General features: G+C 37.3%; 5 protein-coding genes across 5 annotated transcripts; 3 read left to right on the top strand and 2 right to left on the bottom strand.

Moving 5' to 3' along the window:
- The first annotated feature begins 191 nt into the window (after nucleotides 1-191).
- Nucleotides 192-7,788, top strand: LOC141824509 (uncharacterized). The gene is made up of 12 exons (XM_074711816.1): nucleotides 192-417; nucleotides 1,629-1,736; nucleotides 2,838-2,926; nucleotides 3,552-3,598; nucleotides 3,684-3,764; nucleotides 3,853-4,018; nucleotides 4,210-4,447; nucleotides 4,522-4,587; nucleotides 6,339-6,458; nucleotides 7,000-7,069; nucleotides 7,175-7,212; nucleotides 7,384-7,788. Exons 1-12 carry the CDS (start codon nucleotides 254-256, stop codon nucleotides 7,448-7,450), a joined length of 1,254 nt encoding a protein of 417 aa, XP_074567917.1. The 5' UTR covers nucleotides 192-253; the 3' UTR covers nucleotides 7,451-7,788.
- A 498-nt stretch (nucleotides 7,789-8,286) lies between these two features.
- On the top strand, nucleotides 8,287-12,276 carry LOC141825172 (MICOS complex subunit MIC10-like). Its single transcript, XM_074712557.1, has 3 exons — nucleotides 8,287-8,538; nucleotides 11,075-11,220; nucleotides 12,028-12,276. Exons 1-3 carry the CDS (start codon nucleotides 8,394-8,396, stop codon nucleotides 12,040-12,042), a joined length of 306 nt encoding a protein of 101 aa, XP_074568658.1. The 5' UTR covers nucleotides 8,287-8,393; the 3' UTR covers nucleotides 12,043-12,276.
- A 488-nt stretch (nucleotides 12,277-12,764) lies between these two features.
- On the bottom strand, nucleotides 12,765-15,122 carry LOC141825675 (endoglucanase 25-like). The gene is made up of 6 exons (XM_074713060.1): nucleotides 14,759-15,122; nucleotides 14,386-14,690; nucleotides 13,836-14,306; nucleotides 13,618-13,753; nucleotides 13,361-13,533; nucleotides 12,765-13,270 (listed from the first exon to the last, which is right to left on the bottom strand). The coding sequence occupies exons 1-6, from the start codon at nucleotides 15,105-15,107 to the stop codon at nucleotides 12,899-12,901; spliced, it is 1,806 nt and encodes a 601-aa protein (XP_074569161.1). The 5' UTR covers nucleotides 15,108-15,122; the 3' UTR covers nucleotides 12,765-12,898.
- Nucleotides 15,123-15,329: 207 nt separating this feature from the next.
- LOC141825674 (pathogen-related protein-like) lies at nucleotides 15,330-16,610 on the bottom strand. The gene is made up of 4 exons (XM_074713059.1): nucleotides 16,316-16,610; nucleotides 16,087-16,219; nucleotides 15,697-15,998; nucleotides 15,330-15,598 (listed from the first exon to the last, which is right to left on the bottom strand). The coding sequence occupies exons 1-4, from the start codon at nucleotides 16,454-16,456 to the stop codon at nucleotides 15,458-15,460; spliced, it is 717 nt and encodes a 238-aa protein (XP_074569160.1). The 5' UTR covers nucleotides 16,457-16,610; the 3' UTR covers nucleotides 15,330-15,457.
- Nucleotides 16,611-21,102: 4,492 nt separating this feature from the next.
- LOC141825559 (transcription factor MYB117-like) lies at nucleotides 21,103-22,249 on the top strand. The gene is made up of 3 exons (XM_074712939.1): nucleotides 21,103-21,302; nucleotides 21,546-22,045; nucleotides 22,094-22,249. Exons 1-3 carry the CDS (start codon nucleotides 21,173-21,175, stop codon nucleotides 22,247-22,249), a joined length of 786 nt encoding a protein of 261 aa, XP_074569040.1. The 5' UTR covers nucleotides 21,103-21,172.
- Nucleotides 22,250-25,477: the final 3,228 nt, after the last annotated feature.

Here is a 25,477-nt window from a genome sequence, read left to right as displayed (position 1 = left end):
CTCAATTAATTTTTAATCCTTGATTAAATAATAGTTATTAATCTTTAAAACTCAATTATTACGACTAAATAATTCTCGAAAATGACCCGAAAATGATTCTCTCTCTACCACACTAGTCGTATCTCCACCGTCCATATATTGCATGACGGTGATGGATGGTAGAAAGCTCTTCCGACCTCAGCTGACTCTTCGCTGCCCATCTCATTCGTACCCTAGGGTTTTGCGTTTGAGGGTTTCCGAGACCGCCGCATTCATGGCGAAGCCTGGCAGAGCTCGGTCCCGATCCTCGCCGTCGCGGTCGTTCTCCGGCTCTGACTCCCGCTCCCGATCTCGCTCTCGCTCCAGGTCATTCTCTTCGTCCTCCTCGCCCTCACGAAGTGTCAGCTCTCGGAGTCGGTCCCCTCCGCCGCAGAAGAGGTAAGTTGTTTCCATGAAATATTTTCTATTAGATCTCGATGCTAGTTCCAAAATGAAGTTTGCAACATCCATTCGCTGTCTTTCAAATTTGAAATGGAGGTGCTTTCCTCTGTCATACACAAGCGTCCCATCAAAAAATTCCGACGCGGTAAAGATGCTTGCTTTTTTGTGTGCCCAGTTCCTTGAGCACTATATCTTGTTAATACAAAAAGAACTGAACGAGAAAGGATAATTACTGTGGCTCCTAAATGTCCGTTAATACTTTGACAGCATGGTTTCATCTTCTTTCTGTGATGAGGTTCATGATTGATTTTGTACTTTGGCAATTGTCTACATCTTATCCATCTTTCTTGTTTGTGATAGAGTGGTTGTTTCCTTGGCCTTCTGTCATTACCTTTGTAACTAATGCCTAGTTTTTCAGCTGAACACATAAAGAGTAAATATTTCAAATGTTTCCTTAGGATTATCATTGTTGTCGAAACTGGAGAAGCAGGTGTTTTGTGTACATTTCTCTGCCTTTTTTATGGATACCTAACAACTATAAAAGAGTGTAAACAACCTCGCCTGATCGCTCTATAAAGAGTTTATATGTTTATAATTAAGATAATCATTGCACTTTTTTATTTCATTTTCTCGTTATAACATGAAATCTGAGACAATTTGACAGAGTAAGCTGATGGTACTAGCAGAGAAATAAGATAATGAAAGTATGGGAATAAAGAATATCAATTGAGCCATTGCATGATTCTTTTTCTGAACGTTGAGACTTAAGACAGCCCTTTTCTTCTATATTGTCTTTAATATCATTTTGACATTTTCTAACTGTGTATACACATTGTTGGATGATCTAGAGCATGCCATTGTAGATGGATCACATTGAGTATGGATGAAATTACCTTTTGTAGTTTGTTCTTTGTATTTCATTGATTAATGTTCATCCTTTTTTTCACTTGTATATTTCTGCAAGCACTTTTGTTTTGGATTTTTTTTTATATTCTTTTCATATGCTTTCAATATCCTTGTATCTGACCACAAATATTCGGAACTAACATAGCTTGATCATTCTTTTAGTGTGTTTTCTGATTCAATTCGTATATGTACTTTTAATACACTGGCAATCACATTACTAGCTGTTAGGTTTTGACCTATTTCTATAAGGCATTTGTATACTCTGAAATAATGTCTTTCATGCATCGTGATTACCCTCTCAGTGGAACCACAGCTGCTAGAAGAGGTCGTTCGCTGACACCACCGTCTAAAAAAACTTCACCACCGCCTAAAAAAGCTTCACCGCCGCCCAAAAAAGCTTCACCACCAAGGTATGATCCTACCTAGATTCCTTTTGATCCTTATGTTTGGCAGTGGTGAACTGTCCTGAACCAGGATTGTTGGTCCCGATGACCCTGCAATTTCTTAGACCTAGTAATTGTATAGATTAGGAACAGACAAAGATCTTGTCTTTGTCAGGACATTCCTGGAATTATTCGATTTTACTGAGTCTGTGTAAAAGTTTGTCTCTGGTTTATTATGATTTTGTTGAGAACTGGATCCAGGTGAAGTTTACTCCCCTGTTGATTTTTTATTGGAATAATACTGGAGTTAAGTTTTCTGTAGATAATCTCTCCTTACCATTATAACAATTATTTGGCTGGTATGTCTCAATGCTGCTATAAATTGGATGGTAAGAATCCCACAGAATTCACCAAGTTCAAGTGTTGGAACTTTCGCTGTGTTTTATTGTGGAGGAAAGGTAGAAGAAGAAAAGAGGGGTAGGAAAAGAATTTTCCTCTATTTCTCTTTCCAAAGAAGTGGGCAGGAGGGAGAGAATTTTCTCCCACTCTCTACTTTTTGGTTTCTTCCCAAATTGGTTGGAAGGTTATTGCAATCAACTAAAAGTTAATAATTAATTCTAGTGGAAATATTATTTTTTAATCTTTTGTAGAAAGTTTAAACAAAACTAAATTTACTTTCTCACCCTCTTTCTTTCTCTCAAATGAAAGTTTTACTTTCTTACCGACTTGGACTTCTGTTTGGATCTGCCCCAATCTGTCATTTAGATTTTCTACAAATTAAAGAGTACTGATTTTGAGTTAAACTTTCTGAGTTCCAGTGATCTGTAGCTCTTAGAGTATTGCAAAAGTTCCATGCACATACAAACACATTAACACAATGGTGAGGGCATGTAGTAAGTTCTATCTGAAGGTCTAAACTGTGCGTGATCCTGATTCCTGATACAAGTAGATTTGAATGCGATGTAAATTTTGAATAAGATGTATTATAAACATACACATCTAAGAAAAAAACCAAAGATCTAGCTTGTAAACTTTGCAATGTTTTACTGAGAACTCTGTGACATATAAGTTGATATTTTGCTTTGTGAGAGAAAATAACTGAGCTAATTGGAATTTGTTACTCTTTAGGAAAGCATCACCAGTACCTGAGTCTGTCGTTCTTCACATTGATCACTTATCTAGGAATGTCAATGAAGCTCATCTTAAAGAGATTTTCGGTGAGTTGATTTCATCTTCTCCATATAATCAACAAATCTTTTTGTTTCTTAAGAATACATGTCTGGATGGTACTATCAATTCTGCATATTAGTTAATTTTGAAAGTTTCGTTCCTTTCACTTTACCTATTGGCATTTGAATAACATGCACATAGGTTATCTGGTGGTAGCTGAAAAATATAAGCAATGACATATTATATTCTCATTGATGCTTGAATACATCTGTTGTCAAGGGATGTGGTGTTGTGAAGGATTTCTGGATCTAGTTGGCACTGACATAGAGCTAAAATATAAGCATTTATCTCGATGCATCTCAGATCTGAAAAAAAATCTTTTTTTCATTAGCCTCGTTTATCTTGGTGGATATCCCATTGGCAAGAGCTTTGATTGTGTGATACTTATAAGATAGGGATTGCTTAGTGATGGAAGAAACAGAATTTTTGTATGTTATTTAGTCTAGAATTCTTTAGTCGAACAATCTTGTTTGCCCTGGATATACCTTCAACTTCATTAATTGACATGTAAATTTTGGTTCACATGACTTGCTTATTCATGTTACAACTGTGTAAGCTTTCACCGTAATCAGCACATGAGGAAGAAGATTCTCACACACGTTTCTTTTCCAGGTAATTTTGGTGAGATAGTCAATGTAGAACTGGCAATGGATCGACTGGTAATTAATTTTATTGTCCTTGTCATGCTTTCAAAAGGGTCTGTGCTTTTCAATTTTCGCAGATGTAAGTTTATATGCTATCCAGGTTAATCTTCCTCGTGGGTATGGATATGTTGAGTACAAGAAGAGAGTTGATGCAGAGAAGGCTCTTCTTTACATGGATGGTGTATGCCCCCAACTCTCTCTCTCTTTCCATGTATATGCATATTACAAAGAGTATGTTTTATCTGGTTCTGTTGCTTCTTGTGTTGCAGGGACAAATTGATGGATGTATCACCCGGGTGAGATTTACACTTACACAACGCCAAAAGGCTTCTTCACCTATAAAGGTTGTGCCTGCTGCTCCAAAGAAGGAAGCTCCACCTAAAGATAAAGTTGGTCCACCTGTAGAAAAAGATGCACCCCCACAGCCTAGGGAAAGTGAGTTTTTGCAACTTAAAGACTTTCTTTCTTAGCTCCACGGGACCTTCTTTCCCATTACTCTTTAATAAACTGTCACCTATTTCCATGTGTTATTTTTACTTTGGCTTAAAGCAGATGTCATTCGGTTTGAGATTTCTCTTAACCACAACATTGTAAATTAATCTTTTAATCATGAGTTATTCTTCTAGCTTCTCCAAGAAGGAAACCTCCCTCTCCACCGCGGAGACGGTCCCCACCAAACAGAAGAGTTGTTTCCCCTAGACGTCGCCCTGATTCCTCCCCACGTCGTCGTGTGGAATCTCCTGTTCGTAGACGAGTGGATTCCCCTGCAAATCGGCGCACTGAAACATCACCTCGACGAAGGCCACCTTCTCCTCCTAGAAGACGTTCTCCTTCACCACCTCGGAGGCACAGATCACCTGTTCGGTTAGTATATCATCTATACTTTTAGTTCCTCGTCATCATGTCAACTTTTTTTATATAATTGTACTTGTTTATAGGATCTCTCCTAGAAGAGGGCGTGGGAGTCCTGTCCGTAAACGATCTCCTCTTCCTCCTAGGAGGCGGTAAGTTAATGAAATTTTTTCACACTTGTATAAACTTAACCATATAAACATGTGCCTTTTTTTCTCTTTCAACCAAATATCTTATGAAATTTCTATAGGATATCCTACTTTTTATCTAAATTAACAGCACAATTTGTTGCAACTAGAACCCCAAATTTTCTTTCCGGTCAAGAAATGAATGTAACCTTTTAATGTTTATACAAGTTGAACAAGAACTTTCTCTCTCCTCAATTCTTCAATATTTTGTAATGTGAGGAACCCTTAATCTAATTTCTACAATAGTTTCTGCTTATCTGCACGAGATAGTCCATTTATTTGGTATTCACGTCATGCTTGCTCCTGGAAAGTTCATTTTCATGCACAGCATTTTCTAAATGAGAGGCCTAAGATTTTAGCTACTCTTCTGTGAGTGAGGTAGTTTTCTATTATTTTCATGATGGAAAATTTTGTCAAACTGAAGAATCATAGTATATGCCTGATTGACTGTTTTGGCATATTCTTTATGTTTATTTCATAGAAGATTTGTTGATGAGATGCAGTTATGCTGCTACTTAACAATATCATTGGGTGAGAAACTACCAGAAGAATTGGAGATGTGAGTTTCTCCCTTTGGAAGGAAGATGGGAGCTGAAGAAGATGGAAGGAAGAAGAGAGGATTTGGATCTTGGAGGAAGAGAAGAATATTAAGTGCAGTGAGAATCTAAGAGAATAGTAGCAGTAGAGGGAGAATGCGAGTAGGAGAAAGTGGAAAGTTAAAACTGGAAATGCGAGCAGGGGAAGATCAAGAAGTGAAGTGAACAACAGAGGAGAAGAGGAGGAAGATCCAGAAAGGAGAGGAGGAAGGCTAAAAGGATGAAAGTCAATCAATTAAATGTTATAACGGGCAAAAATGTTGTGAGAACTACCAGGATAGTGAGAGGTCAAAGAGAGAAAGTGGGAGAAGAGGGGATGACATCAGATAGATGCATTGTTTCCACTTGATAGCCTTGTTCAATACAATAGAGTCACTTGAATAAGAATTAGGCCAAAGGAAGCATCCTAAACAGCACCAATTAATACCCATATTAGCTATTTGTTCCCTAATACTTCAAGTCATCAACCATAAATCTCTTCCATGCTTTTTAACAATAAGCCTCAAGTTGTCAGCTGTATCTATCCTGTCCCATCATTGAATCAGCAGACATGGTAAGGATCCATATTTATACTATTTTTAACATTATTTTATGCTGTCTGCAAAGGTCTAACACTATCCTCAACTTTTTACATTTGGGCTTGAGATTGGTAGTGGTGGTTTTCCTTGCCTTTTAATATTATTTTATTAATATGATTGGCGCTAACAATGCAGTTACTGGAATTTTTGGTATTCCCTGGCGTCCAAAATTGTATGCGGGTGTAACTTCTGCCTGAACTCTAATCAGATTATTCAAGTTTTATTCTTCTTGCCCTTGTTGGCAGATATGGCAAGTTCTGTTAAAAGTTTGTGCCAAGAAATTGATCCATACACCATAATTTACAAGATGTTATATGATTACTGAAAACTTGTATGAGGAGGCTACATATTGTACTCAACAAACATAAAATTATCTTATAAGGAAAAGGAAATATTTCACAAATAATATGCTAACATGCTTTAAATTATATCTTTCTTGATTTTTTTTTTTTGCTTTGTATATAGAATTTTGTAACAGTTAAATGCTTAAAAGTATCATGTTAGTTTATGATCATTTCCTCAATGAAATTGCTTGTTTTAGATCACCTCCTAGGCGAGCAAGGAGCCCACCAAGGAGGTCACCTCCTCCACCTCGACATCGTAGCCGTTCACCTATGAGGAGGCCTCTACGTTCTAATTCTAGATCAATATCTCCTCGCAGGTACTGGCAGTGCTTTCTCCTTTCCCTTTTTGTACTTGCATGTATGAACCCTTGGATTCTTCATTGCTAATATACAATTTCTCCATCTTCTTTCCTGCTTGTGTAAAAATATATCTTTATTCTCTTGATTGAATCTCTTGAAATAATTTAACGTTTGCCATCTTTTGGCCAGTATGAAATTTTTTTGGACACTTCTTCAATATTTACTTGGCTATTTTGTTTATCTTATAAAAATGAATCTTAGCTAATTCCATATCCTTCTCCAATGTCCATAGACTAGGGTAGCTTTGATTGGACCTACAGTTTTGGTAGGACCTTTTCATAGGCTGTGTTAAGCTTCACCCTAGTATCACTAGATGGATGAATAAATATCCACGAGTAATTTATGGTGACCTTGACATGCAAGAATTCTAGGTCCTTCATCTAAATAATTTTTTTAGTGTTGTTTTGATGTTGGGTCCATTTTTTTTTTCACATATAGTTCAAGGAGTTTGTCTCCATATATTTGCTTCTCTACTAATGGAGATCTTTCTCAAATTAGGGGTCGTGCTCCTCCACCAAGGCGCGGCAATTCTGAATCTTCATACTCTGGATCTCCTAGTCCTCGCAAGGTATTTAACACCATGCTGTGCACACACACTTGTGTTAAACGCTGTTGCATCCTTATTCTTCAGGATACCACACCACCCACTAATCTAACTTCTCCCGCTTTCCAGGGTGCTCGAAGAATATCAAGAAGTCGCAGTCCTAGAAGGTAAAATGTTTTCACATCTATACTTTCTTTCACCATTCAATTTTGTCCACATTAGCTTAAAGAAAAGGACAGAGTAACTTAAATTTACTTACCTAATCGAGAATATAGTGTTTCCCTAACATTTTCCCCCGGAAACTGAAAACATTAGGAATTGATTGTGTGACATGTTAGGCCTGTTAGAGGAAGAAGCAGCAGCAACAGCAGGAGCAGCAGTTCCCCTCCGCCGAGAGGTAAGTAACCACTTATTGCAGGGACAGTGTTTTGCTACACTGAAAGCTGAAAAAATTATTCTGAGATGTGTTAAGCAAGGTTCAATCAGTAGTGATCTTGCACTCGTAGACGGTTCATGGTGCACTTTCTAGGAAACAGTTTAAATATGAGTTACTGAGAGATTGTTGTAGTAAATGCTTCTATGAATTTGTCATTTAAAACTAGCTTTGTAGTGAATTATCTAGGTGTTAATGCAGACAATCTTGCGAGTGGGAAAGGGAGAGATGAGATTCGTGTAGTTGATGATGGCTATACTGTTTGATGATATCCCATGTGATTTTCGAATTTACTTTTCAATTTTTTATATTTCTCGAAGATCATATGATTAAAGGATGCAGTTGTGTAATAATACCAACTCGTGTTTTCAGTAAGTCTTCGTGTTATGGTTTAGTTGTACTAGATTATTAAATTGTTATTACTTTTTTCACATAAATAAGAAAGTAAAATTTAATTCTTATTTACATGTTATAAAAATGGATTATATTTCAGCACTATCAAAAAAATGTTAATTAGTTTTTTGTATAAATTTTTTCACTAAAACTAAAGCACGGTCAAAACCAATGACACGTTGAATGAATAGGCCTTAAAATTTTGTTGAAAAATGTTTTCATAATTTTCTCCAATTTTATTTGCCTTTTTTCACAGGCCACTGTAAATAATTTAATACACATAAAAGCACAATCTAAATTTAAGCTCTTAAAAATTTTAAACATTAATTTTTTTTCTTCTTTTAATGATAAATTCCAATTTGTATTTTCCAAACCAGAAATGAAGTCCCCAGATTAGGGAATAGAATCGTTATATTCGATCCAGCAGAGGGCAGTAGGGCACCTCCTTTGCATCCCTCGAGTTAGAAGAAACCGAGAGCCGAAGAATCGTCGACCGCCTCCTTCCCAAGCTTTCGTGCTCTAATGGCGGAAGAGAAGCAGAAGAAGACGCACGGGATTCCTCCGAAGTACGATCTCAACGCCAAATGGGATGCCTGCCTCGATCTCACCGTGCGGCGGCTTGCCTATTCCTCTCTCGCCGGTGCTTTCACTGCCCTCCTCTTCTTCAGTGAGTTATCGCTGTAACCCAATTGATGCTCATTTTTCATCTTCATTTCCTTGCCATCGCGTCATGTTTCAGCAAGATCCTGATTTTATGAATGTTTCTCCTACTTGCCTGATTCTCGATCTCGAACTCCCAAAGTTCCTTCCCCTCTCGCATCTCGGTCACAAGATTTGTCTTTATTCTTTGCGTTAAATGGTAATGATTTGTTCGTCATAAACCAGATTATTGTCTTCGCCGTCAATTACCATGAGATTTTTCAAATAAGGTTTTTATTGTTCATTTTCCATTGCACATAAAAGCATCTTTCCTTGCTTTAAATTCCATATGCAATGTAAGATAATAAATTTATCATTGTTTTTATTTCCTTTGGTTCCTTAAAATATAACTTAATAGTGCTGATATCATTTTTATGTTTGAATGAGACAAGTGAACGTTGTTTTAGACCTTTGGTTCCTTACCAAGATCTTTATTGTCGGCCCTAAATATTTGGGTGTCACTTTTTGTCTGCTATTATTGGTTTCTTAAAATATTTCACCGATGAAGACTTTACATAGGTATTACTTGAATAAGATTCACGGCATCAACATGAAACTAAGATGTTTTATTTGATTGGATAATCTTCTCTTGCTATACTATTTGTTCCAATACTATGATATGGCAAGATTGAAGCTATGATTCCTATTTTTTTCAGTTCCTGTCATCCTACGTTTTCTGATTAAAAAAAATCTATCATTTTCCAAAAAAAAAATTGCCAGCAGTTTCTAGTTACTGGATATAAGCCAACATTCTTCTCCAGCATAATTTTTCCTCAGTCAGTTTCTTCATTTTATTTGCTTGGCAACCACGTAGTTTTGTAGTTGACCACAAATCAGGGACATGAGTACTTCAAACACTACTGCTGGTCAATTTCTGCCTCACTAACACTTCTTCATCTTGTTCCTTAAAATTATTCTGCTTCAAATGTGCCTAATGTATTATTCATCTTTTCTATCTATACTATTGTTTTAACAATACTAAGATATGGCAAAATTTAACCTAGACCCCCTTTCTTCATTTCCTTATTATACTATGTTCTCTCACGAAAAATCATCTATTAGATCATATTTCAAAAAAGAAAAAAAATAGAGAAACAAACACTAGCACAATTTTTATTCACTATTTTAATTCCATTTGCATGATAATTACTTACTAGTTCATCATTTTTTTAATGACCACAAGTCAGACATATGTACTTTTTACACAATTTGGGAAATTTCCGCCTCTCTAACCTTGCTTCTTCATCTTGTTCTTTTAGATTATTCTGCTTCAGTTAAGCCTATTGCATTATGCTTTGCCATCTCTATGCAAACGCATACATGGTTTCTGATGTACCAAAAATTTCTCCAATGCACGAACTTTTTATGGGAAATATGATGACTCTAATTTACTCACCAAGTTTTCTACTTGAAATCTATTTCTATAATCCTCTGATAGCTTAAGTTGCTAGTTTAAGCCATATTCCTGAAGTGATAATCTGTTACCACTTACCAGCATTGAAAGATGGTGCTAGTTTAACTTTTGTAATCCTGATGGTTTGCTGTAATACCTATTTCTTTTCTGGCTTCATTGTTCTTATTGAAATATCAGTGGTGATCTCTGATAACAAAGCCTCATCATTTTCAGTTGATTGGCATAGTTGGTAAAAGAGTATAGTTTACCTTTCCTGCAGAGTTGGTAATAAAGCCTCATCTTATATTAATTATTTCTTTAATATTTTAGATGGCTGAATGATCATCGAGGGCTCTCATAGGGTACTAACATAGTCTACTTTGGGTGCAACTTTCCATGATCCTACATATGACATCAAATTTTATTAAAACTCTCAGTTTCAGTTGCACTAACTTTAGTCTACTGAGTAACTGCCATACATTTTCATCAGTGGAATATTGTTTGTTTTTTTTCTCACTTGCAGTAAACCACATCAGATGAAACTCATGTCTTATTTTATAATTTTTGAATGCTCCATATTTCTCTGTGATAAAGCTGCCAATGTATCAATGAAAATTATATCATCAAATACAAGTTTATGTTTGATCTCACATAATTACAGAAATTGTTGACTGATTACAGTAGTTATGTAAGACAGCTGGGTTCTTCACTTTGTATGCTTTTAGGCCTTTAGAGTTAGATTCGTCCTTTATTTTATAGGAAAGGTAATTATGCATTAGGCAACAATCTCCATAAGTTCCTATGCAAGTGTCAAGAAGAAAAGCTGCTTTCTGTAGCACAAGCTATGATTCCAGTACTTGACACTCGTTCACGATTTCATAGTGTTGTGTTCATATGGAGTAGTTATGAACCAAAATGCTAGTGCTACCAAATGATCATAAACTTGATAAGGCTTTTGTTCTTACCATTAGCCTGTATGCTACTATGCTTAACAATGATGCATATTACCCATATACGAGTTCATCTTCAGAAGATGAACTGTGATTAACTGTTTTCTCTTGGGGAAAATTTTATAGGATCCTTATTTACTTTCCTCAACTTGTTCGCACAGGAAGTCCAGTTACTAGATGGGCATCTGTAGCTTTTGGTGCCGGGGTGGGTATTGGGTCAGCATATACAGATTGCTCGTACATCTTTGGCAGTTCTTGCCCGAAAGTCTCGTCTTCAAAATTTTCAGTTGTTTCCTCTGATCCTCAAGTAAGATCTCTCTGCTAATCTATTTTTTTCTTTCTGCATGGAGTTTTCACTTCTGCTTCTATATTACCTGAAAATACTTCCTGTGGGCTTAACCTTTAAATGTGATTGCTAAAAGATGCACTACTAGGAAGCAATTGATCCCCAAATGCTATATTTCAGTTTTTACTGTATTGAAGAATAATGCACACCTTGCTAAAGGGAAAAGAAATGTATAGACTTGATTTGCAAATTGCATGTCAACACCACATGATATACGGGGAGCCAACTAAAATTGGTATTACATTTAGTCTTGAAAGAAGAAAAGATACCTGTATCATATAGAGCAGGAGATACAGCTACTTTAGCTAAGAATATGTTAAACAAATGCTACAACTATTTCTGAATCATAAGCAAAATAGTGTGAAATAAAAAAAATCAAACTAAATTACTGCATAAATCACTTTTTAAAGTGATTCTTAATGCAAAGCGTCTAAGAGCGAAGATGAACTTGTGTAGAAAGAGATGTTGCAATTTGGTTATTATATGGTTTTATGATATCTCATATTAGACGACTAGTGCAGCTCTTTTTTAAATGAAATTGGAAAATGAGGCACCAAGGATTTATGAGAAAGAGAAACTGAAACCTTCGAAGATTGCATGATATGTCGAGCTTGATCCTTGAAAACCGTAATTGGTTCAGTATATCTCTGTTATTTTCTCTTATGCAATGCACCTGATACTTTCTGATGTCTTGTCAGTCACTGGATACAATTTATAATACTTGATGTTTCTGATCAACCTGTTGTTTTTGTTTTTTATACTTTTTAGGAAGACCACAACTGATTGAAGATAGCATCTGATTACCGAAACCAGAAGCATGTTTTTTATTCCATTTTGTACGCGTCTCAAAAGTTATTGCCCCTTTGAACGTTGTGGGGTAGAACGTATCCTCGATGGAGCTGTGTTTTATATTACAACCAAAAATAATTGCTTTTTGGGAGTAAAACATGCATCACAGTACTGCTTTATATTATATTAACTACATTAAACTGTGTGATAGTGGTTTCTCCTCCCCTATTTTCCCCTTGCAGTACGTCGTGCGATACTTCCGTGTGTTTGTTTTTTTTTTCCTCTTGCAATAAAGGGTTTGTTGAAGTCCAATCAATCCATTTGCATGGCCAAAAAGTTTGATTTGCCTAAACTACTTTAGTTGATATCAATTAGAGTTCCTAGATGCATACATATAAAACAGTACATATGTATTCTTCCTATTACAACTGCAGCTTCTTTGCCTTTTGGACTTGATGCAGTGACATATGGATCTTCTTAGTTTGTCTAAGATCCTTCCAAGCAAATGACTTGCAAAGTTCCTTCTTCAGCCTATCAATCTTGGGCTCATTTTGATAAACTATTAGTATATTATCAACAAATAAGAACAAAATTAAGAATGTTATTATCAACTGACGCATTGATAAAAGCTTTGTGATTTTGTATGCCACTATGTTAGTGCTTGTTTTAGATCATACAAACTCTCATTAGCTTATTAGCTAGATTCTCTTTCTCTTTAACCTGAAACTCTAGTTATTTCATATAAATTAGTTCTTCTAATTCTCGACGAAGAAATACCAAACAGAGTAGCTTAGTTAAATCCTCTCCTTATCGATCCCATTCTCTAAACCATTACAATGGAAACAAGAAATCAAAACATGGAAATGTGAGCAAAGATTTTGTCCCTGTCCATGCCAATGGAAGGCTCATGGTTGTCGATAAGTGCGATGAGCGCCGCAACCAGTCCTGCATTGCCTGAGATGGATGGCTCAGTATATTCATGCCTATTCCTCATGTCCAGAAATCCTTCATCATGATCTGGACCAGCCACCATGGCCCCGACCAAGAGATTTGGATTGGGTTCATTACTGTCTCTCCATCTAGTTCTGCCCTCTGAACAACTGTACTTGTGGCCATCCCAAGGGATCGATGCAGCTCTGTGGTGGACGTGCTCAGGATAAGTGTCCCCAAAGCCAACCAAATAGCTCATCTTCAGTGGATTATCCCCAAGTATATAATCGACCTGAAGTATACATACCACACAAAAGACGCACATTCAGATACTGGGATCCAACCCTTTTGTTTTTTGTTATGTTAATCTTCTTTGAAGTACCTGAGTTCTAGCAAAATTCTGCAACATTTCCAGCGAGAATGACTCGCCGTCGCAGTTGCCGCTCCTGATTTGAAGGATGTCGAGATAGTCGCTGTAGATTTTGCTCAAGAAGGCAGCAGTTGCAGCAAACTGGAGTGGTGCATTTTGATTAGGCTGTAAGAAGATGAAGCCATCTGCGAGCATGAAAGAAACACCCATTTTTGACTAATTGTAAATGGCATTCGAGCATTTGATGTTTTCGAGCTTGTAATACTTACTTGCAATCACACTGAACTTCTTTGGCATTGAGAGGTAGAAGCACATCATCAAGTTTGCCATATCAGAGCTGTTCTTCAGTGTCGACTGATAAGGATACCCAGGATCATGTAGATATCTCAGCCTCGTTAGCAAAACCTACTATCGAAAAACATAGATAACAAAAAGAATCACCACTTAACAAACTCAAATCCAAAAGATCATGATCAGAAGACATTACTGCATTAGCTGCAACTTTATTGTTCCAGTAGAAAACCCCTTCATCGGAGGGCACTACTTCTTCCACTGCCGCTTCGAAGTTTCCGGTCACATAGTCGAGGTAGCTGGAGTTCCCTGTCGCAAAGAACAGCCATGTGGCTCCCCAGACCAGTTCATCCTTGTAGCTGGTGGAATTGTACAAGTTCGCGGCTTCGAATCCACAATCTTTGTCCCTGTCATAAGTCCCCTGGATGGGATTCTTGGCGACCAAGTCGTATACCATTTCGGAAGTATGAACTAAGGTTGCCGAGTAGGAGGCATCATCTTGATCGAAAACTATGGATGCTGCTGCCATTGCTGCAATCATCTCCCCTGCAAGATCTGAGGCAGACATTGAACACTTGAATGCTGGTCTCCGATAACTCATGTCTTCAGGCCTCTGCCAGCATGTGGCATCATTGTCAAATTGGGCATCAGGGTTTCCACTGCCGACCTACATGCAGTTTGGCAAGCACACAACCTAACTGAGTTGCTTGTTTAGGATAAGAACAGCAGCAGTCTCTAGCACTTGCCTGAGAGAACAAGTAGCCTGAATCGGAGCTCGAGTTCGACTGGAGGAGCTTAAGCAAGTAGTCGCTTCCCCACTTGATGATGTCCTTGACGTGTTCGAGCTCGCGAATGGCGGCATACTTGGGACTGTACTCGATCACTGACCAGCTTAGAAGAGTGACGGTGTAAGCCGTGGTGAAGCTGAACTTGACGTTGCTGCCTGAATCATAGAATCCTCCGACTAAACTAGTATTGCTTTGCTCATCTCCGTCCCGCAGACCCGAATTCCCGCGAAACTTCACCGGATTGTTGGCCGGAAGAATCCCAGCTACAGAATTATAATTGACAGTTCGATCTACTGTTTGACTTACTGATGGAATATGATGATCGACTTACATTTTTGTGCGTCAAAGAAGAGAAGAGCATTGTCGAGTGCGAGCGGAAGGCCGGTTAAGGAGCCACCGGTGGCGCCTTTACGAGGGAGGAAAGTCACCAGCAGAGCGACTGCAGTGGCGATGAGAATCATGGAGATGAAGATGTAGACGAAGCGCTTTAGGTGGGATTTGTCGTTGATGGCGAGCTTGAAAGTGTAGGATTTGGAGTAGGCCACGAGCGGGGTGTCCTCGTTCGGGTTCGATGAGGCCGGGAACAGTCCGAAGTCGACTTCGATGGAGCTCCAGCGGCTGGCAGAAGGGTGCACTCGGCCGGCGCCGGGGATGGAGTGGACGAAGGCGCTTTCCTCCATGGTGGATCAATACACGAGTGCAAGATCAGAGGAGAAGATGCAGGTTTAGCTACATTGCAAATCGTATTTTAATTATTAATGGCAGGAGAAGAGTGTGGATTACGGTGAAAACGAGGTAGTTCGTCGGATTCTTCCAAGATGAATCATATCTGTTGCATTTTAATCTTATAAAAATCTAGTGGATTGTTAATTTAACATATTCCATGACGTTTTCTGAAAGAATTTTTCAAACGACTCAAACTTCTCCCACTTTAGATTGTAAATTCAAGTTGTAGGCTGGAAACATCAAGCATAATTCCTACAATCCCTGCGGATTGATCATGAACTTATTTCTAATTATAGCTATATCTCTAAGCATTCTTCAAGAACGGGCAACTTGAAGAAGTCAACGATGAGTGCCCTGCGCTTGCGCCGCCATTGAGCAGAAGACCCAGAAGCTCGCCTCGATCGTAGAAGAACTCTACCTTCACAACTTTCATATTCTCATCCACCTGATCAAGACATGAACATCTCTCAGTTATGCAAGCAATAGATTTTTTTTTTTTTTTCTCAGAAACTGATCATAAAAACGTCAACGACGGCAATTTACTTGGAACACTGCCATCCCAAATAACTCCACCATCTCTCCTGTCGGAGCGTGGCCTTGAAAAGGTCCCTCCATGAAGCCCCAGTGCCTGAACTTGTACACTATCGACGGCGGCCCGCTGTAGACCTGGAGCACTTCTAAAGCGAACCCCCGCGGAAATGCAGTCGTGAAGGCAGCGTGGGACGACTCCATCGTCTCTTTCGCCGGGTCGTAGCCTCGGAGGTTCTGTGGCAGTGATGTCTGCAACAGTGAGTTGTATCCACCTCCTAATTTTCGCTTTTCTTCCAGCGTTAACGGTTTCCGCCCTTTCAGAAGATCGAGTGCCAAAACTCAGTGTAGATCAAGAACAGAAATCTTACGTTAGAAGTTCATACTGCAGTGCTCCGGATTTACCATTCAGGCTGAAGGTATAGTTGTCTGGATCCACAGTTTTGTAGTCTTCAAACTTCTTCTTGTGGAACATCTCCATTTCCCACGTCTTCACCATATGCTGCACTTTCTCTTCCAAGGACCCTGCTTCCCATACCTTGCATTTACATAATACAGTTCGTTGTTCAGAATCAATCTCTTCCTTGATGAATCTTAACTAAATTTTTGCGATTTTGAGACTAAAACTGATCACCTTTGTTCGGCCTTCTTCGAAGAGCTTGTTTACGACATCGTAGTTGGGGGGTGCGCCGAATGTCCATTCTGTATCTTTCTCATCCTCTCCATGGATATGAGATCTATATTTATCCCCTAGAACACTGCTGGTATTGGCCATCTCTTATCCTCTGCTCTGTTCCAAACCTGTCAGTGCAGTGACAGCTTCTTATAGGCAAAGCTTGAATGAGGATTTAGCTAGTTTGATCAGATCTGCCTTCTAATTAGCCAAGTGACAGGGATGGCTAGTAGATCCTTTTGAATCATTAAGTGAGGAGTTGGTGTTGAAGTCAAGAATGAGGGCTGCCCGGTGTGTATAATTATTTGAAGTTTCTTCGGTTTGTCAATGGAGAGTGACGCAAGCATATTAGCAGTTCCACTTCTCCAAGAAATCTCATCTCCAAGAAATCTCATCCGCCAATCATCTGTTGTGTTGGTAGATAAGGTAGTCAGACCAGTTGAATTTATCTAGGGTGTAATGGAAAAGTTGAATAATAAGAGGCTCAAACTTGAGCTCAATTTGTTTTCCTTAAATTCGAGTTTGATTCAAGCTTTAATTCTTAAGCTCGATTTTGACTTATAATAAAATTAAATAGTTTGTGAACTGTTTGAGTTCAATTCAAAAATGATTCATTTTAAAATTAAACGAGTTTAGTTCAAGTTCTGTTTATTTGAAAATAGCTCGTTTAAAAGTTAAACGAGATTACTTCAAGTTTAATTCGTTAATATATAATATTTATAATTCATGTAATATATATACACACGTTCATGAGTTTATATATATAGAGAGAGAATTGATATTCTGCACGACCCACACTGCGCGACCCCGTGCGCGACATAGCCGACCCCCGCCGCTTCCAGCTGCCCTCGCCGCGCCGTCTGGTCATCGCCGGCAGCCGGATCGAGCCCGATCGACACGCCACTCGTCGGTGCGTCGGTCGACGTTGGATTTCGGTCGAATTGTGGGTAATCCGGCGCAATTTGATCGGAACGCAGCCGGCAGTGGCACGCGACATTTCCGGCCAAATCGCGGTCGGATTTCGACCGCGATTTGGCCAGAATCCAGCCACGATTTGGCCGAAAACGCCGTGTGCCACTGTCGGCCGCGTTTCGGCCAATTTGCATCGGATTCTGGCCGGAATCCGACGCCGACCGACGCGCCAACGAGTGGCGCATCGATCGGGCCCGGTCCGGCGGCCCGCGATGACCGGACAGCGAGGCGAGGGCGGCCGAAAGCGGCGGGGGTCGGGTGGGCGGAACACTGTGCATTCTCACATTTGGACGGTCAGATCTGGCTTGCGATCGCGTGATGGATGGTGGATCGCGAGTTGCGCATGAGGCAGTCGTACGTGCAGAATATCAAAATCGTGTATATATATATATATATATATATATATATATATATATACACACACACACGTTTACGAGTCTCTTGATGAACACGTTCATGAGCCTTTAAACAAATATGTTCGTAAGCTCACGAATCAAATACTGTTAAGCTCGAGCTCGGCTCGATAATATTTTTGAGCTCAAAATCAGGCTCGAGCTCGGCTCGTTAACTTAATCGAACGAACTCAAACGAATTTTTTTCGAACCGATACTCGAATAGCTCGCGAGCAGCTTGGCTCGTTTACACCCTTAAATTTATCCATTCTCTTAGATAATTTAAGTGGATTATTTATCTATTGAGTTAATTTTATTAATTCATTTTAAAATGGACATAGATGGATTAGTCCATCTAGGCTTGTGATCCGTGAGAGTCAGCCCATGACCTATGCGAGTTGGTCCGCGGTGGGTTTGAGTTGGCCCACAGACTGAGAAAATTTTTTTCTTCTAAAATTTTAATGGGCTTTAACCCATCTAATCCGCCATCAAATGTAAAATTTTTAATATTTTTTATATATTTTTTTATTTTTTTGGTAGACTCATGGACTTAATCTACTTACCATAACCCAAATGTAAAAAAATTCAATTATATATTTTTTCTTATTTTTTAGTAGGTTCGTGTGTTGGTCCGCCTAACTCATTCCAACAAAAGGTGAAATCTGCCACCCCAGCGGTCCTACATGATCGACCCTAAGACCATTTATGAAGAGGTAAATCGGGAAGTTACAGTTGACCATGACAAGGAAGGGTATTGCCTCGGCTTTGCCGAGATTTAACCCTTGTCCACTTCAATAAATTTGAAAAATTTTGGTCCACCTAACTCATCATCCTCTTTGAGTTGGATTGGGTGGAGATTTCCTGACTCGTCAAGATCGCAGGTCAGGCCACCCTACCTCTTCATATGATAGATTGATCCGTTTGACTCATGATAATACTCACCATCCACCTGGTACTTGATTCCTTTGTTGGTCAACAACATCTAGCCAGAACAATCTTCATCGATCAAACTGAAATATTTTCTCCAACAAATAATTCATCTGTATTTCAGAAGTAGATTTTGAGTGTACCTCGTATTTATTCGATAGATAGATGAATTAGAGACTTAAAGATGCAAATCATCATTTACCTCTAGATTAACAATTTCTATCAAGCTAATAGAAATTAAGAAGTTTATCCAAATACGTCTTCTTCCTTTAAAAAAAATACAAAATCTGCCTAGCATATATTCTGTTCTCATTCCAATTCAAAACTTTAATATCAAATAATTCACAAATTAATTTGTGGTGAAATATTCGTTCAAGATTTTACATGTGAATTCATTTTCATTTAGAATATATGCAAAACTCAATGATTGAAGGATTGTCTATACATTTGGACAAAAATTGTACTAAATTAATTAATGATAAAAAACATCTAATTTTTTTAATCAGCTGATTTAAATGTATACTTGAGTTTGGAAATTGTATGTTTGATCTTAGTTCCTTCCACTCAAAGTACACATTTTATTAAATGGCATTCATGTTCTAATGATGTATATATAAACGGTTTAATTAGAACCAAGTTACAAACCGACAAGTAACTTTTTTTTATAAAAATAATTAAGTTTAAAAGAATAAAAAATAATATATAATCTCATGTTATCCAAAATAATTTATTTTATCAAAGAAAAAACATTAAGAACAACATTGAATATATATATATATATATATATATATAAAATTTCTGCCATAGCTTTCACTCTCAGGATCGGTTAACAACTACCTTTCTATAAAATTAATTGTTTAAACTATAAAAAATGTAAAGAATTAATAGAAATGTTCATACTTAATTTTTGTCTTCTTTTCCAAATTAATGCCTGATTTTGGACTCGGTTAATTATTTTCTAATCCATAGTATTGGTCAACTCCATCAATGCCAAGTGTACTAGGTCAATCCATGTTTTTAAAAAAGTCAACTATCCACTAACTTAATTAGTTTAAATATTTAACAAATTCATCCGAATGTTGCATTAATACCTACTCCAACTTCATAATCACGCCTTTGTTTTTCTCACTGCACAACTTTTTCTCGTGAACTTTTCACCACCAAACATGCTTTCCTTTTAATTTCCTGAAAGTATATATTAATTTAATTTGTTGTTCTTACGCATTACATATGTTCAGACAATTTAGAGAGATCATTAAATACTAATTAATGATCCTACGATATCTCAGTGAATGTCAAGCAATTAATATACTCTTCATTTATTGATTAATTAGCAGCCAATTTTCTTTGTTATTCTTTCCTTCATTAGAGCAAGCAGCCTTTCCTAGCCTTTTGTCCAAAATAGACTCCACTTTAACTTTCTTTCTCAGACCAACAAGTTAAAGACAAATGCAATGGACCATGACGATCCTTCCATGTTCCAGTATGATCTGCATGCAGAAGACAATAAATACAACCTTAATGTGATCATCAAGCTTAATTTCAATCTTGTACTAATTTTTAAAAAAAACTTGAAAGTTTCAAAGATCTGTTCTAACTGATGCTGATAACTATCAGTTTGTTTAACTGATGGCTAGCTTGTTGAAGGAGATGGAGGAGAGTAGGTGTTGAAGTCTCCATCAAAGGAGACGGGCTACCTATAAATATTGGAGCCTGAAAATTTAATCTTATAATGAAAATCCAGAATTATATATTGTGCAGTAATAAGTTAGGGTTCATTGCCACTTTCGATCAGTTATTTATATATATGTAACTTAAAGTTAGTGGAAAGAAAATAGATTTACCAGCTTCGATCGAGCAAATAAACCACAATTGCCATCTTGGAAAAAGTTGGAATTATTGTTTAGGATAAAAAGGAAATAGAAACAGAAAGGAACATGGATCATAATGTTGGATATCCTATAAAAGAATGCTCCTGAGTTGTTCGATGAACTCTAGTTCTTAAAGAAAAAACTGATTTCCTTTATATATATATAAGAGGCTCAAGGCAGAAGGAAATTATTGAAACATCTACCTTCTTCGATCGACCATCATATATAAAACCTTCAATGCGAATTAAAGATGGAAAACTAATGAATACAGTATTTATTACATCACGGCTGGTAGGGAAAACATTGTATTTATTTTGTCGAGTTAATTGAATGCATATGTATATATATATAATAATCTATAGAGAAAGATACAAGGATTGCTGCATTTGATAGGGAAGGTGAGATGGGCCAGTTGCCAAACACACAAGTTTCAAGTGGTACTGCTGATACAGGAACACTTTTTTCGTGTAAAACTGACAAAATTGACTTCCCATCCAAACCCTAATTATATTTATCCCTCTTTCCCCTCCCTTCTTTTCATCCCAACACCCACCATCTCCATTCTCTTCCTCACCTTAATTTCCAAGAACATATCGATCGCCTTCTCGCTGCTTGGTTGGTTGGTTAGTTTATCGAATTTGCAGTACGGTATATAGATGGATGACTCAAAGAAATACCCTCGAGGGCACTGGATGGCTAGAGAAGACGAGAAGTTGCTGCAGCTGGTCGAGGAGTTTGGACCGCAGAACTGGAACTCGATTGCTGAGAAACTTCAAGGGAGATCAGGTGATCAGTAAGATGATCTAGTTAATGAATTGTCTTGATCAGCAAAAGAAGACATTTTTTTTCTTCTTCAATGAATTAATTATATGGCTTTTGATCAGATGGTTAGAGTTAGGAACCGATTGAAAATCCCAAGTCGATCTTAATATTGAGCTTGATATTGTTCCCACTACACTTAGTTTCTAAGAAACAAGAATATATAAGTTAATGGATTGATATATGTATACACACAAGTACTTGTTGTAGGTAAGAGCTGTAGACTGAGATGGTTTAACCAACTAGACCCAAGAATCAACAAAAGGCCATTTACGGAGGAGGAGGAAGAGCGGCTCCTCGCCGCGCACCGGGTTCACGGCAACAAGTGGGCTCTGATCGCTCGAGTCTTCCCCGGTCGAACCGACAACGCTATCAAGAACCATTGGCACGTCGTCATGGCACGGCGGCAACGAGAGAACTCAAGGCTGTGCAGCAAAAGGAATGCTTCTCAGGGGCATGATTTCCTCAGTCACCGTACTACTGTCAACTCAACGAACCACCTCCTCACTTCATCATTCCAAGCTCCTGATCGGGGGGACGCCGGAAAACTCTTCGAGTTTGGGAGCGTTGCAAGGGAAAGGATGAACTCTCCTCTTCCTTGGAGCTTCTCTAGGTCGTTGACTCACAGGTCTTGCGACTGTACTAATATCCATGGCCAGATGGCTCGACGTCGTCCCCTTCATTGGAGCACTTACAGGAGTTTAGGAGGTGCAAGTAGTGATCATGAGGAGGGCTCTAAATGGGTTTTGTCTTTGGAGGGTGCTTGTAGAGATGAGACAGCGAGCTCCAGCGAAATGGTTAGGCAGAATTCGACCATATCGATGAACCCTAGCGATGTGGAGCGTGATGAGGCATCTTTCAAGAGCAAGGAGGTTCGCTTCATAGATTTCTTAGGGGTTGGGATTATTTCTTGAGGCTGATTATATATACAATATAATTAATATTATGCACTAATTAATTAGAATAGATACAATATATATTGTTTTTTGATGTGTGAATCTTATGATGCTTTGCTTGTTAAGTGTTGGTGTCATATAGACATAAACAAATGCTACTAATTATAATTAAGCTAATTTACACAAGAAGTTGTTAGTTAGAGTACTAAACACAATATTGGAAATACAAATTCCATCTCTTATTTTATTTTATTTTTTGCAATGGGTTGGTGAAAAGTGAAGCTCAAGTACTGTCAACTACTAATGCACATAATCTTGACTATTTGCAAGTGAATGAGAAAGCTAGATTGAGCCTTAAGTTTTCACATATAGATCAGCTTGAAGATTTTCATAATGAATTATTCTACATTCATGCAATCGTATAGACGAGAACAATTCTACGTAGGATTTTATTAATTATCCAAGTTTATATATAGCAATTAAATCGAAGCAAAAACTTAAGCATGAAAAATGATAAATAAAATCTGAATCGAGATTCATTGCAGTCAACTTCTTGTAATCGATGGGAAAATCTAGAGATAAAAAAAGATAAATGTCTTATCGAGATTGATCTTCCGTACGATATATTAAGGTGACGACAATCATAAATGGAAAGAAAGAAGTTTCATTATTCAATCCTATAGGAATCACAATTCTATTTATAACTTTATAGTACCCGTTCTCATTATTAGTCTATTAATAATAAAATCCACATCCACTAATTCAACCCATAATTAAAATATTAATTAGATTACTTTATTGGTCTGTGGTATAAATTTAAGCCCTCCTCTACTTAACTATTTAATTAAGCTTATAGTGTCTAATCACTTAATATTGAACTAAATCATATATTCTTAATCAATGTCATTAGAACAGAGAAATAATCACTATCCCGTTGAGTCCTAATTGTCGTGACAAATGAATTCACAATATTACAAATGAGAAAAGTTTTCAAAAGAAATTTACTCGTTATAGTCTTTTTTTTTGTGAATATGTTTTATTGCTTTGCCAGCCATGCTTATATGCGATTATTTACTATTTTTAAACCTCATGTGGAATATTAATTAATAATAAATCATGCTAAATTAGAATAATTAAAAGAGTGAAGTACATTAAGACACTTGGACAAAAATAGCTTACATGGGTCATATATTTATACAGTTGAACTTTTTTTTTTTTGATAATCCATATATTCAATTCTTACGATCCAATTAATCCTGAATCGATCATCAAGGTAAATCACATAGATGAGTATTCATGTCTCATATGTTTTAACCATTAGATTCACAAATGTAAGCTCTTAAGACACGTTAGCCACCTACCACACATCAGGCTCACGTTTGCATAAACACCGCTCTTAGTGGGCCTTTAGGCCCAATTAGAAAGGCCTTCATTTGGGCCATAACCACAAATTGATGTCGAAGTTGATATATAACTGTGGACGAACCTACATGATCATGACCTCTGAAAATACCATCTTAATTCCATGGAAAATACAATTAATATTGTCCTTTCACAAGATCGTATCATCATTTCACATCAACACTGAATAAATGTTATTCCTCTAGTGAAAACAATTTTATCAATTTATTTGCGATAATAAATTTACTTGCAAACAAATTAGAATAATTGATTGGCAGATATACGGCAATATAATCCACGGACAAAATCATGATCACAACTAATTGCTATGGTCCCCACGCAAACACATCACGTGGTCTAAACGCCAGATGGATACAATCCGAGTCGGATCGCTCACATGCTTTTTTTTTTAATTATTATTATTATTATTTAACTTTCATTTCTTCTATATTAAATCCAATGCATGAACCGCGCGTCAAAGAAATGTTCTAGTGTTTATTATTTTTTTTAGAAAAAATGAATGAAGCAAGTTGCATGTGACAATCGATCGATTTCGTCGTGATGTGAGAAACTTAAATGTTGGAACATGGTAAGGTCAGGTCATGCACATGGTTATATATAAGCGAAGCTACATTTCTTTATATTTTATGGATCGTATCCCATTCCATGTGTCTATTAATATATCATATATAAATAGTTTAAATGACTTAATTAAGTTTAATTAGTTGCCTAACTTTTAATAATTGTTCAAATTAATGAAGATAGTACAAGTACCGCACAATGTCACGTTGAACAAGTTGATGATTTTGATATCTAAAATGACGATTTCTTTTGTCTGAGCAACAATAATTGACTATTAAAAAGATTTCTCACAAACGTGATCCGCGAGATTTGTTTCATAATGAAGAAAGGTGCATTTGAACAACCTAGAATTTATTAGAAATGTGAATTGAAGAGACACGTATTCAATTAGCCATCGAATGCACATTTTATGTGCCGGAGGTCAGTTTGCGGCTGCCGCGAGCTTGTCCTATCCGATTGAGTCCTCTTGTTCCCGAAGTGATTGGGTGAAGTTACTTATTCGCATCACCCTCCTACCAACTATTAATTTTTTTACTTTTATTTTGAATTTAACCTATCGTTAATGGAGTCGTCTAAATACTCCAACACTAATGGAAAAAATAATAGTAAATTAACAAGTTATTTTATCAAGCAGGATGAATGCGATACATGTGACAGCTTCCCAACTACATCGACCTCCCTTCCCTTACATCTCAATTATTGACTCTCATTTTAGATTAGTTTTGAGATTTAAATCTGTGACTTTTAAGATAATAATTTTATTACTAAATTAAGATTTCTCTTCCTAATTATTTCTTATAATTAAATAATAAAAATTTAATTTTTGTTACTGAGGTTGCTTCAATTATAGCAGTGGAGCAGGACTGGAGTCTCGTCTATGTGTGGATGTGTGATAGGCAGTGGGACTTATCCAGATCGGACTCACTGTGCATGTGATTAGGCCATCTGGTTTAATTAATTGACACCTTGTCGAAGTAATTAACGGATGGTTTAATTCAGCGTGAGCTAATAATGTTGTTGTTTATTCAGATGTCTTATTTTATTCCCACGCAGATCAGCAACAGCCTGTATGTAGATGAATAATCACATGATGGCTTGCTGTTAATTGTTATTTAATCCATTTCTTAAAGACTGGATTAGAGTCCTTGGTTTTGGTTAAATTACTTCGATGATGATAAGACAACTTATCGAACATAAGCGAAGTGCATTATTAGTATTATTATTTATTTATTTATTTATTTATGGTCAGCATTATTGGATCGC

Source organism: Curcuma longa, chromosome 3, assembly GCF_044706935.1.
Source record: "Curcuma longa cultivar G26 ecotype Majalengka, Jawa Barat chromosome 3, ITB_CL_G26_1.1, whole genome shotgun sequence".
NCBI classification, from domain to species: Eukaryota; Viridiplantae; Streptophyta; class Magnoliopsida; order Zingiberales; family Zingiberaceae; genus Curcuma; species Curcuma longa.
The sequence above is the reverse complement of the archived record's forward strand: the minus strand, read 5'-3'. Positions and strand labels throughout refer to the sequence as shown.

Bases quoted from the DNA above. Each gene is read 5' to 3' on its own strand.
- LOC141824509 (XM_074711816.1), top strand. From the start codon at position 254: ATGGCGAAGCCTGGCAGAGCTCGGTCCCGATCCTCGCCGTCGCGGTCG. The intron at 418-1,628 runs GTAAGTTGTTTC...TTACCCTCTCAG, and splicing joins TCCCCTCCGCCGCAGAAGAG to TGGAACCACAGCTGCTAGAA. The intron at 4,448-4,521 runs GTTAGTATATCA...ACTTGTTTATAG, and splicing joins AGGCACAGATCACCTGTTCG to GATCTCTCCTAGAAGAGGGC.
- LOC141825172 (XM_074712557.1), top strand. From the start codon at position 8,394: ATGGCGGAAGAGAAGCAGAAGAAGACGCACGGGATTCCTCCGAAGTAC. The intron at 8,539-11,074 runs GTGAGTTATCGC...TTGTTCGCACAG, and splicing joins CACTGCCCTCCTCTTCTTCA to GAAGTCCAGTTACTAGATGG.
- LOC141825675 (XM_074713060.1), bottom strand. From the start codon at position 15,107: ATGGAGGAAAGCGCCTTCGTCCACTCCATCCCCGGCGCCGGCCGAGTG. The intron at 14,307-14,385 runs GCAAGTGCTAGA...AACTGCATGTAG, and splicing joins CAGGCTACTTGTTCTCTCAG to GTCGGCAGTGGAAACCCTGA. The intron at 13,271-13,360 runs GTACTTCAAAGA...TGTATACTTCAG, and splicing joins AGAATTTTGCTAGAACTCAG to GTCGATTATATACTTGGGGA.
- LOC141825674 (XM_074713059.1), bottom strand. From the start codon at position 16,456: ATGGCCAATACCAGCAGTGTTCTAGGGGATAAATATAGATCTCATATC. The intron at 15,999-16,086 runs GTAAATCCGGAG...ATCTTCTGAAAG, and splicing joins CTATACCTTCAGCCTGAATG to GGCGGAAACCGTTAACGCTG. The intron at 15,599-15,696 runs GTAAATTGCCGT...TGTCTTGATCAG, and splicing joins TTGGGATGGCAGTGTTCCAA to GTGGATGAGAATATGAAAGT.
- LOC141825559 (XM_074712939.1), top strand. From the start codon at position 21,173: ATGGATGACTCAAAGAAATACCCTCGAGGGCACTGGATGGCTAGAGAA. The intron at 21,303-21,545 runs GTGATCAGTAAG...TACTTGTTGTAG, and splicing joins GAAACTTCAAGGGAGATCAG to GTAAGAGCTGTAGACTGAGA. The intron at 22,046-22,093 runs GCAAGTAGTGAT...TTGTCTTTGGAG, and splicing joins CTTACAGGAGTTTAGGAGGT to GGTGCTTGTAGAGATGAGAC.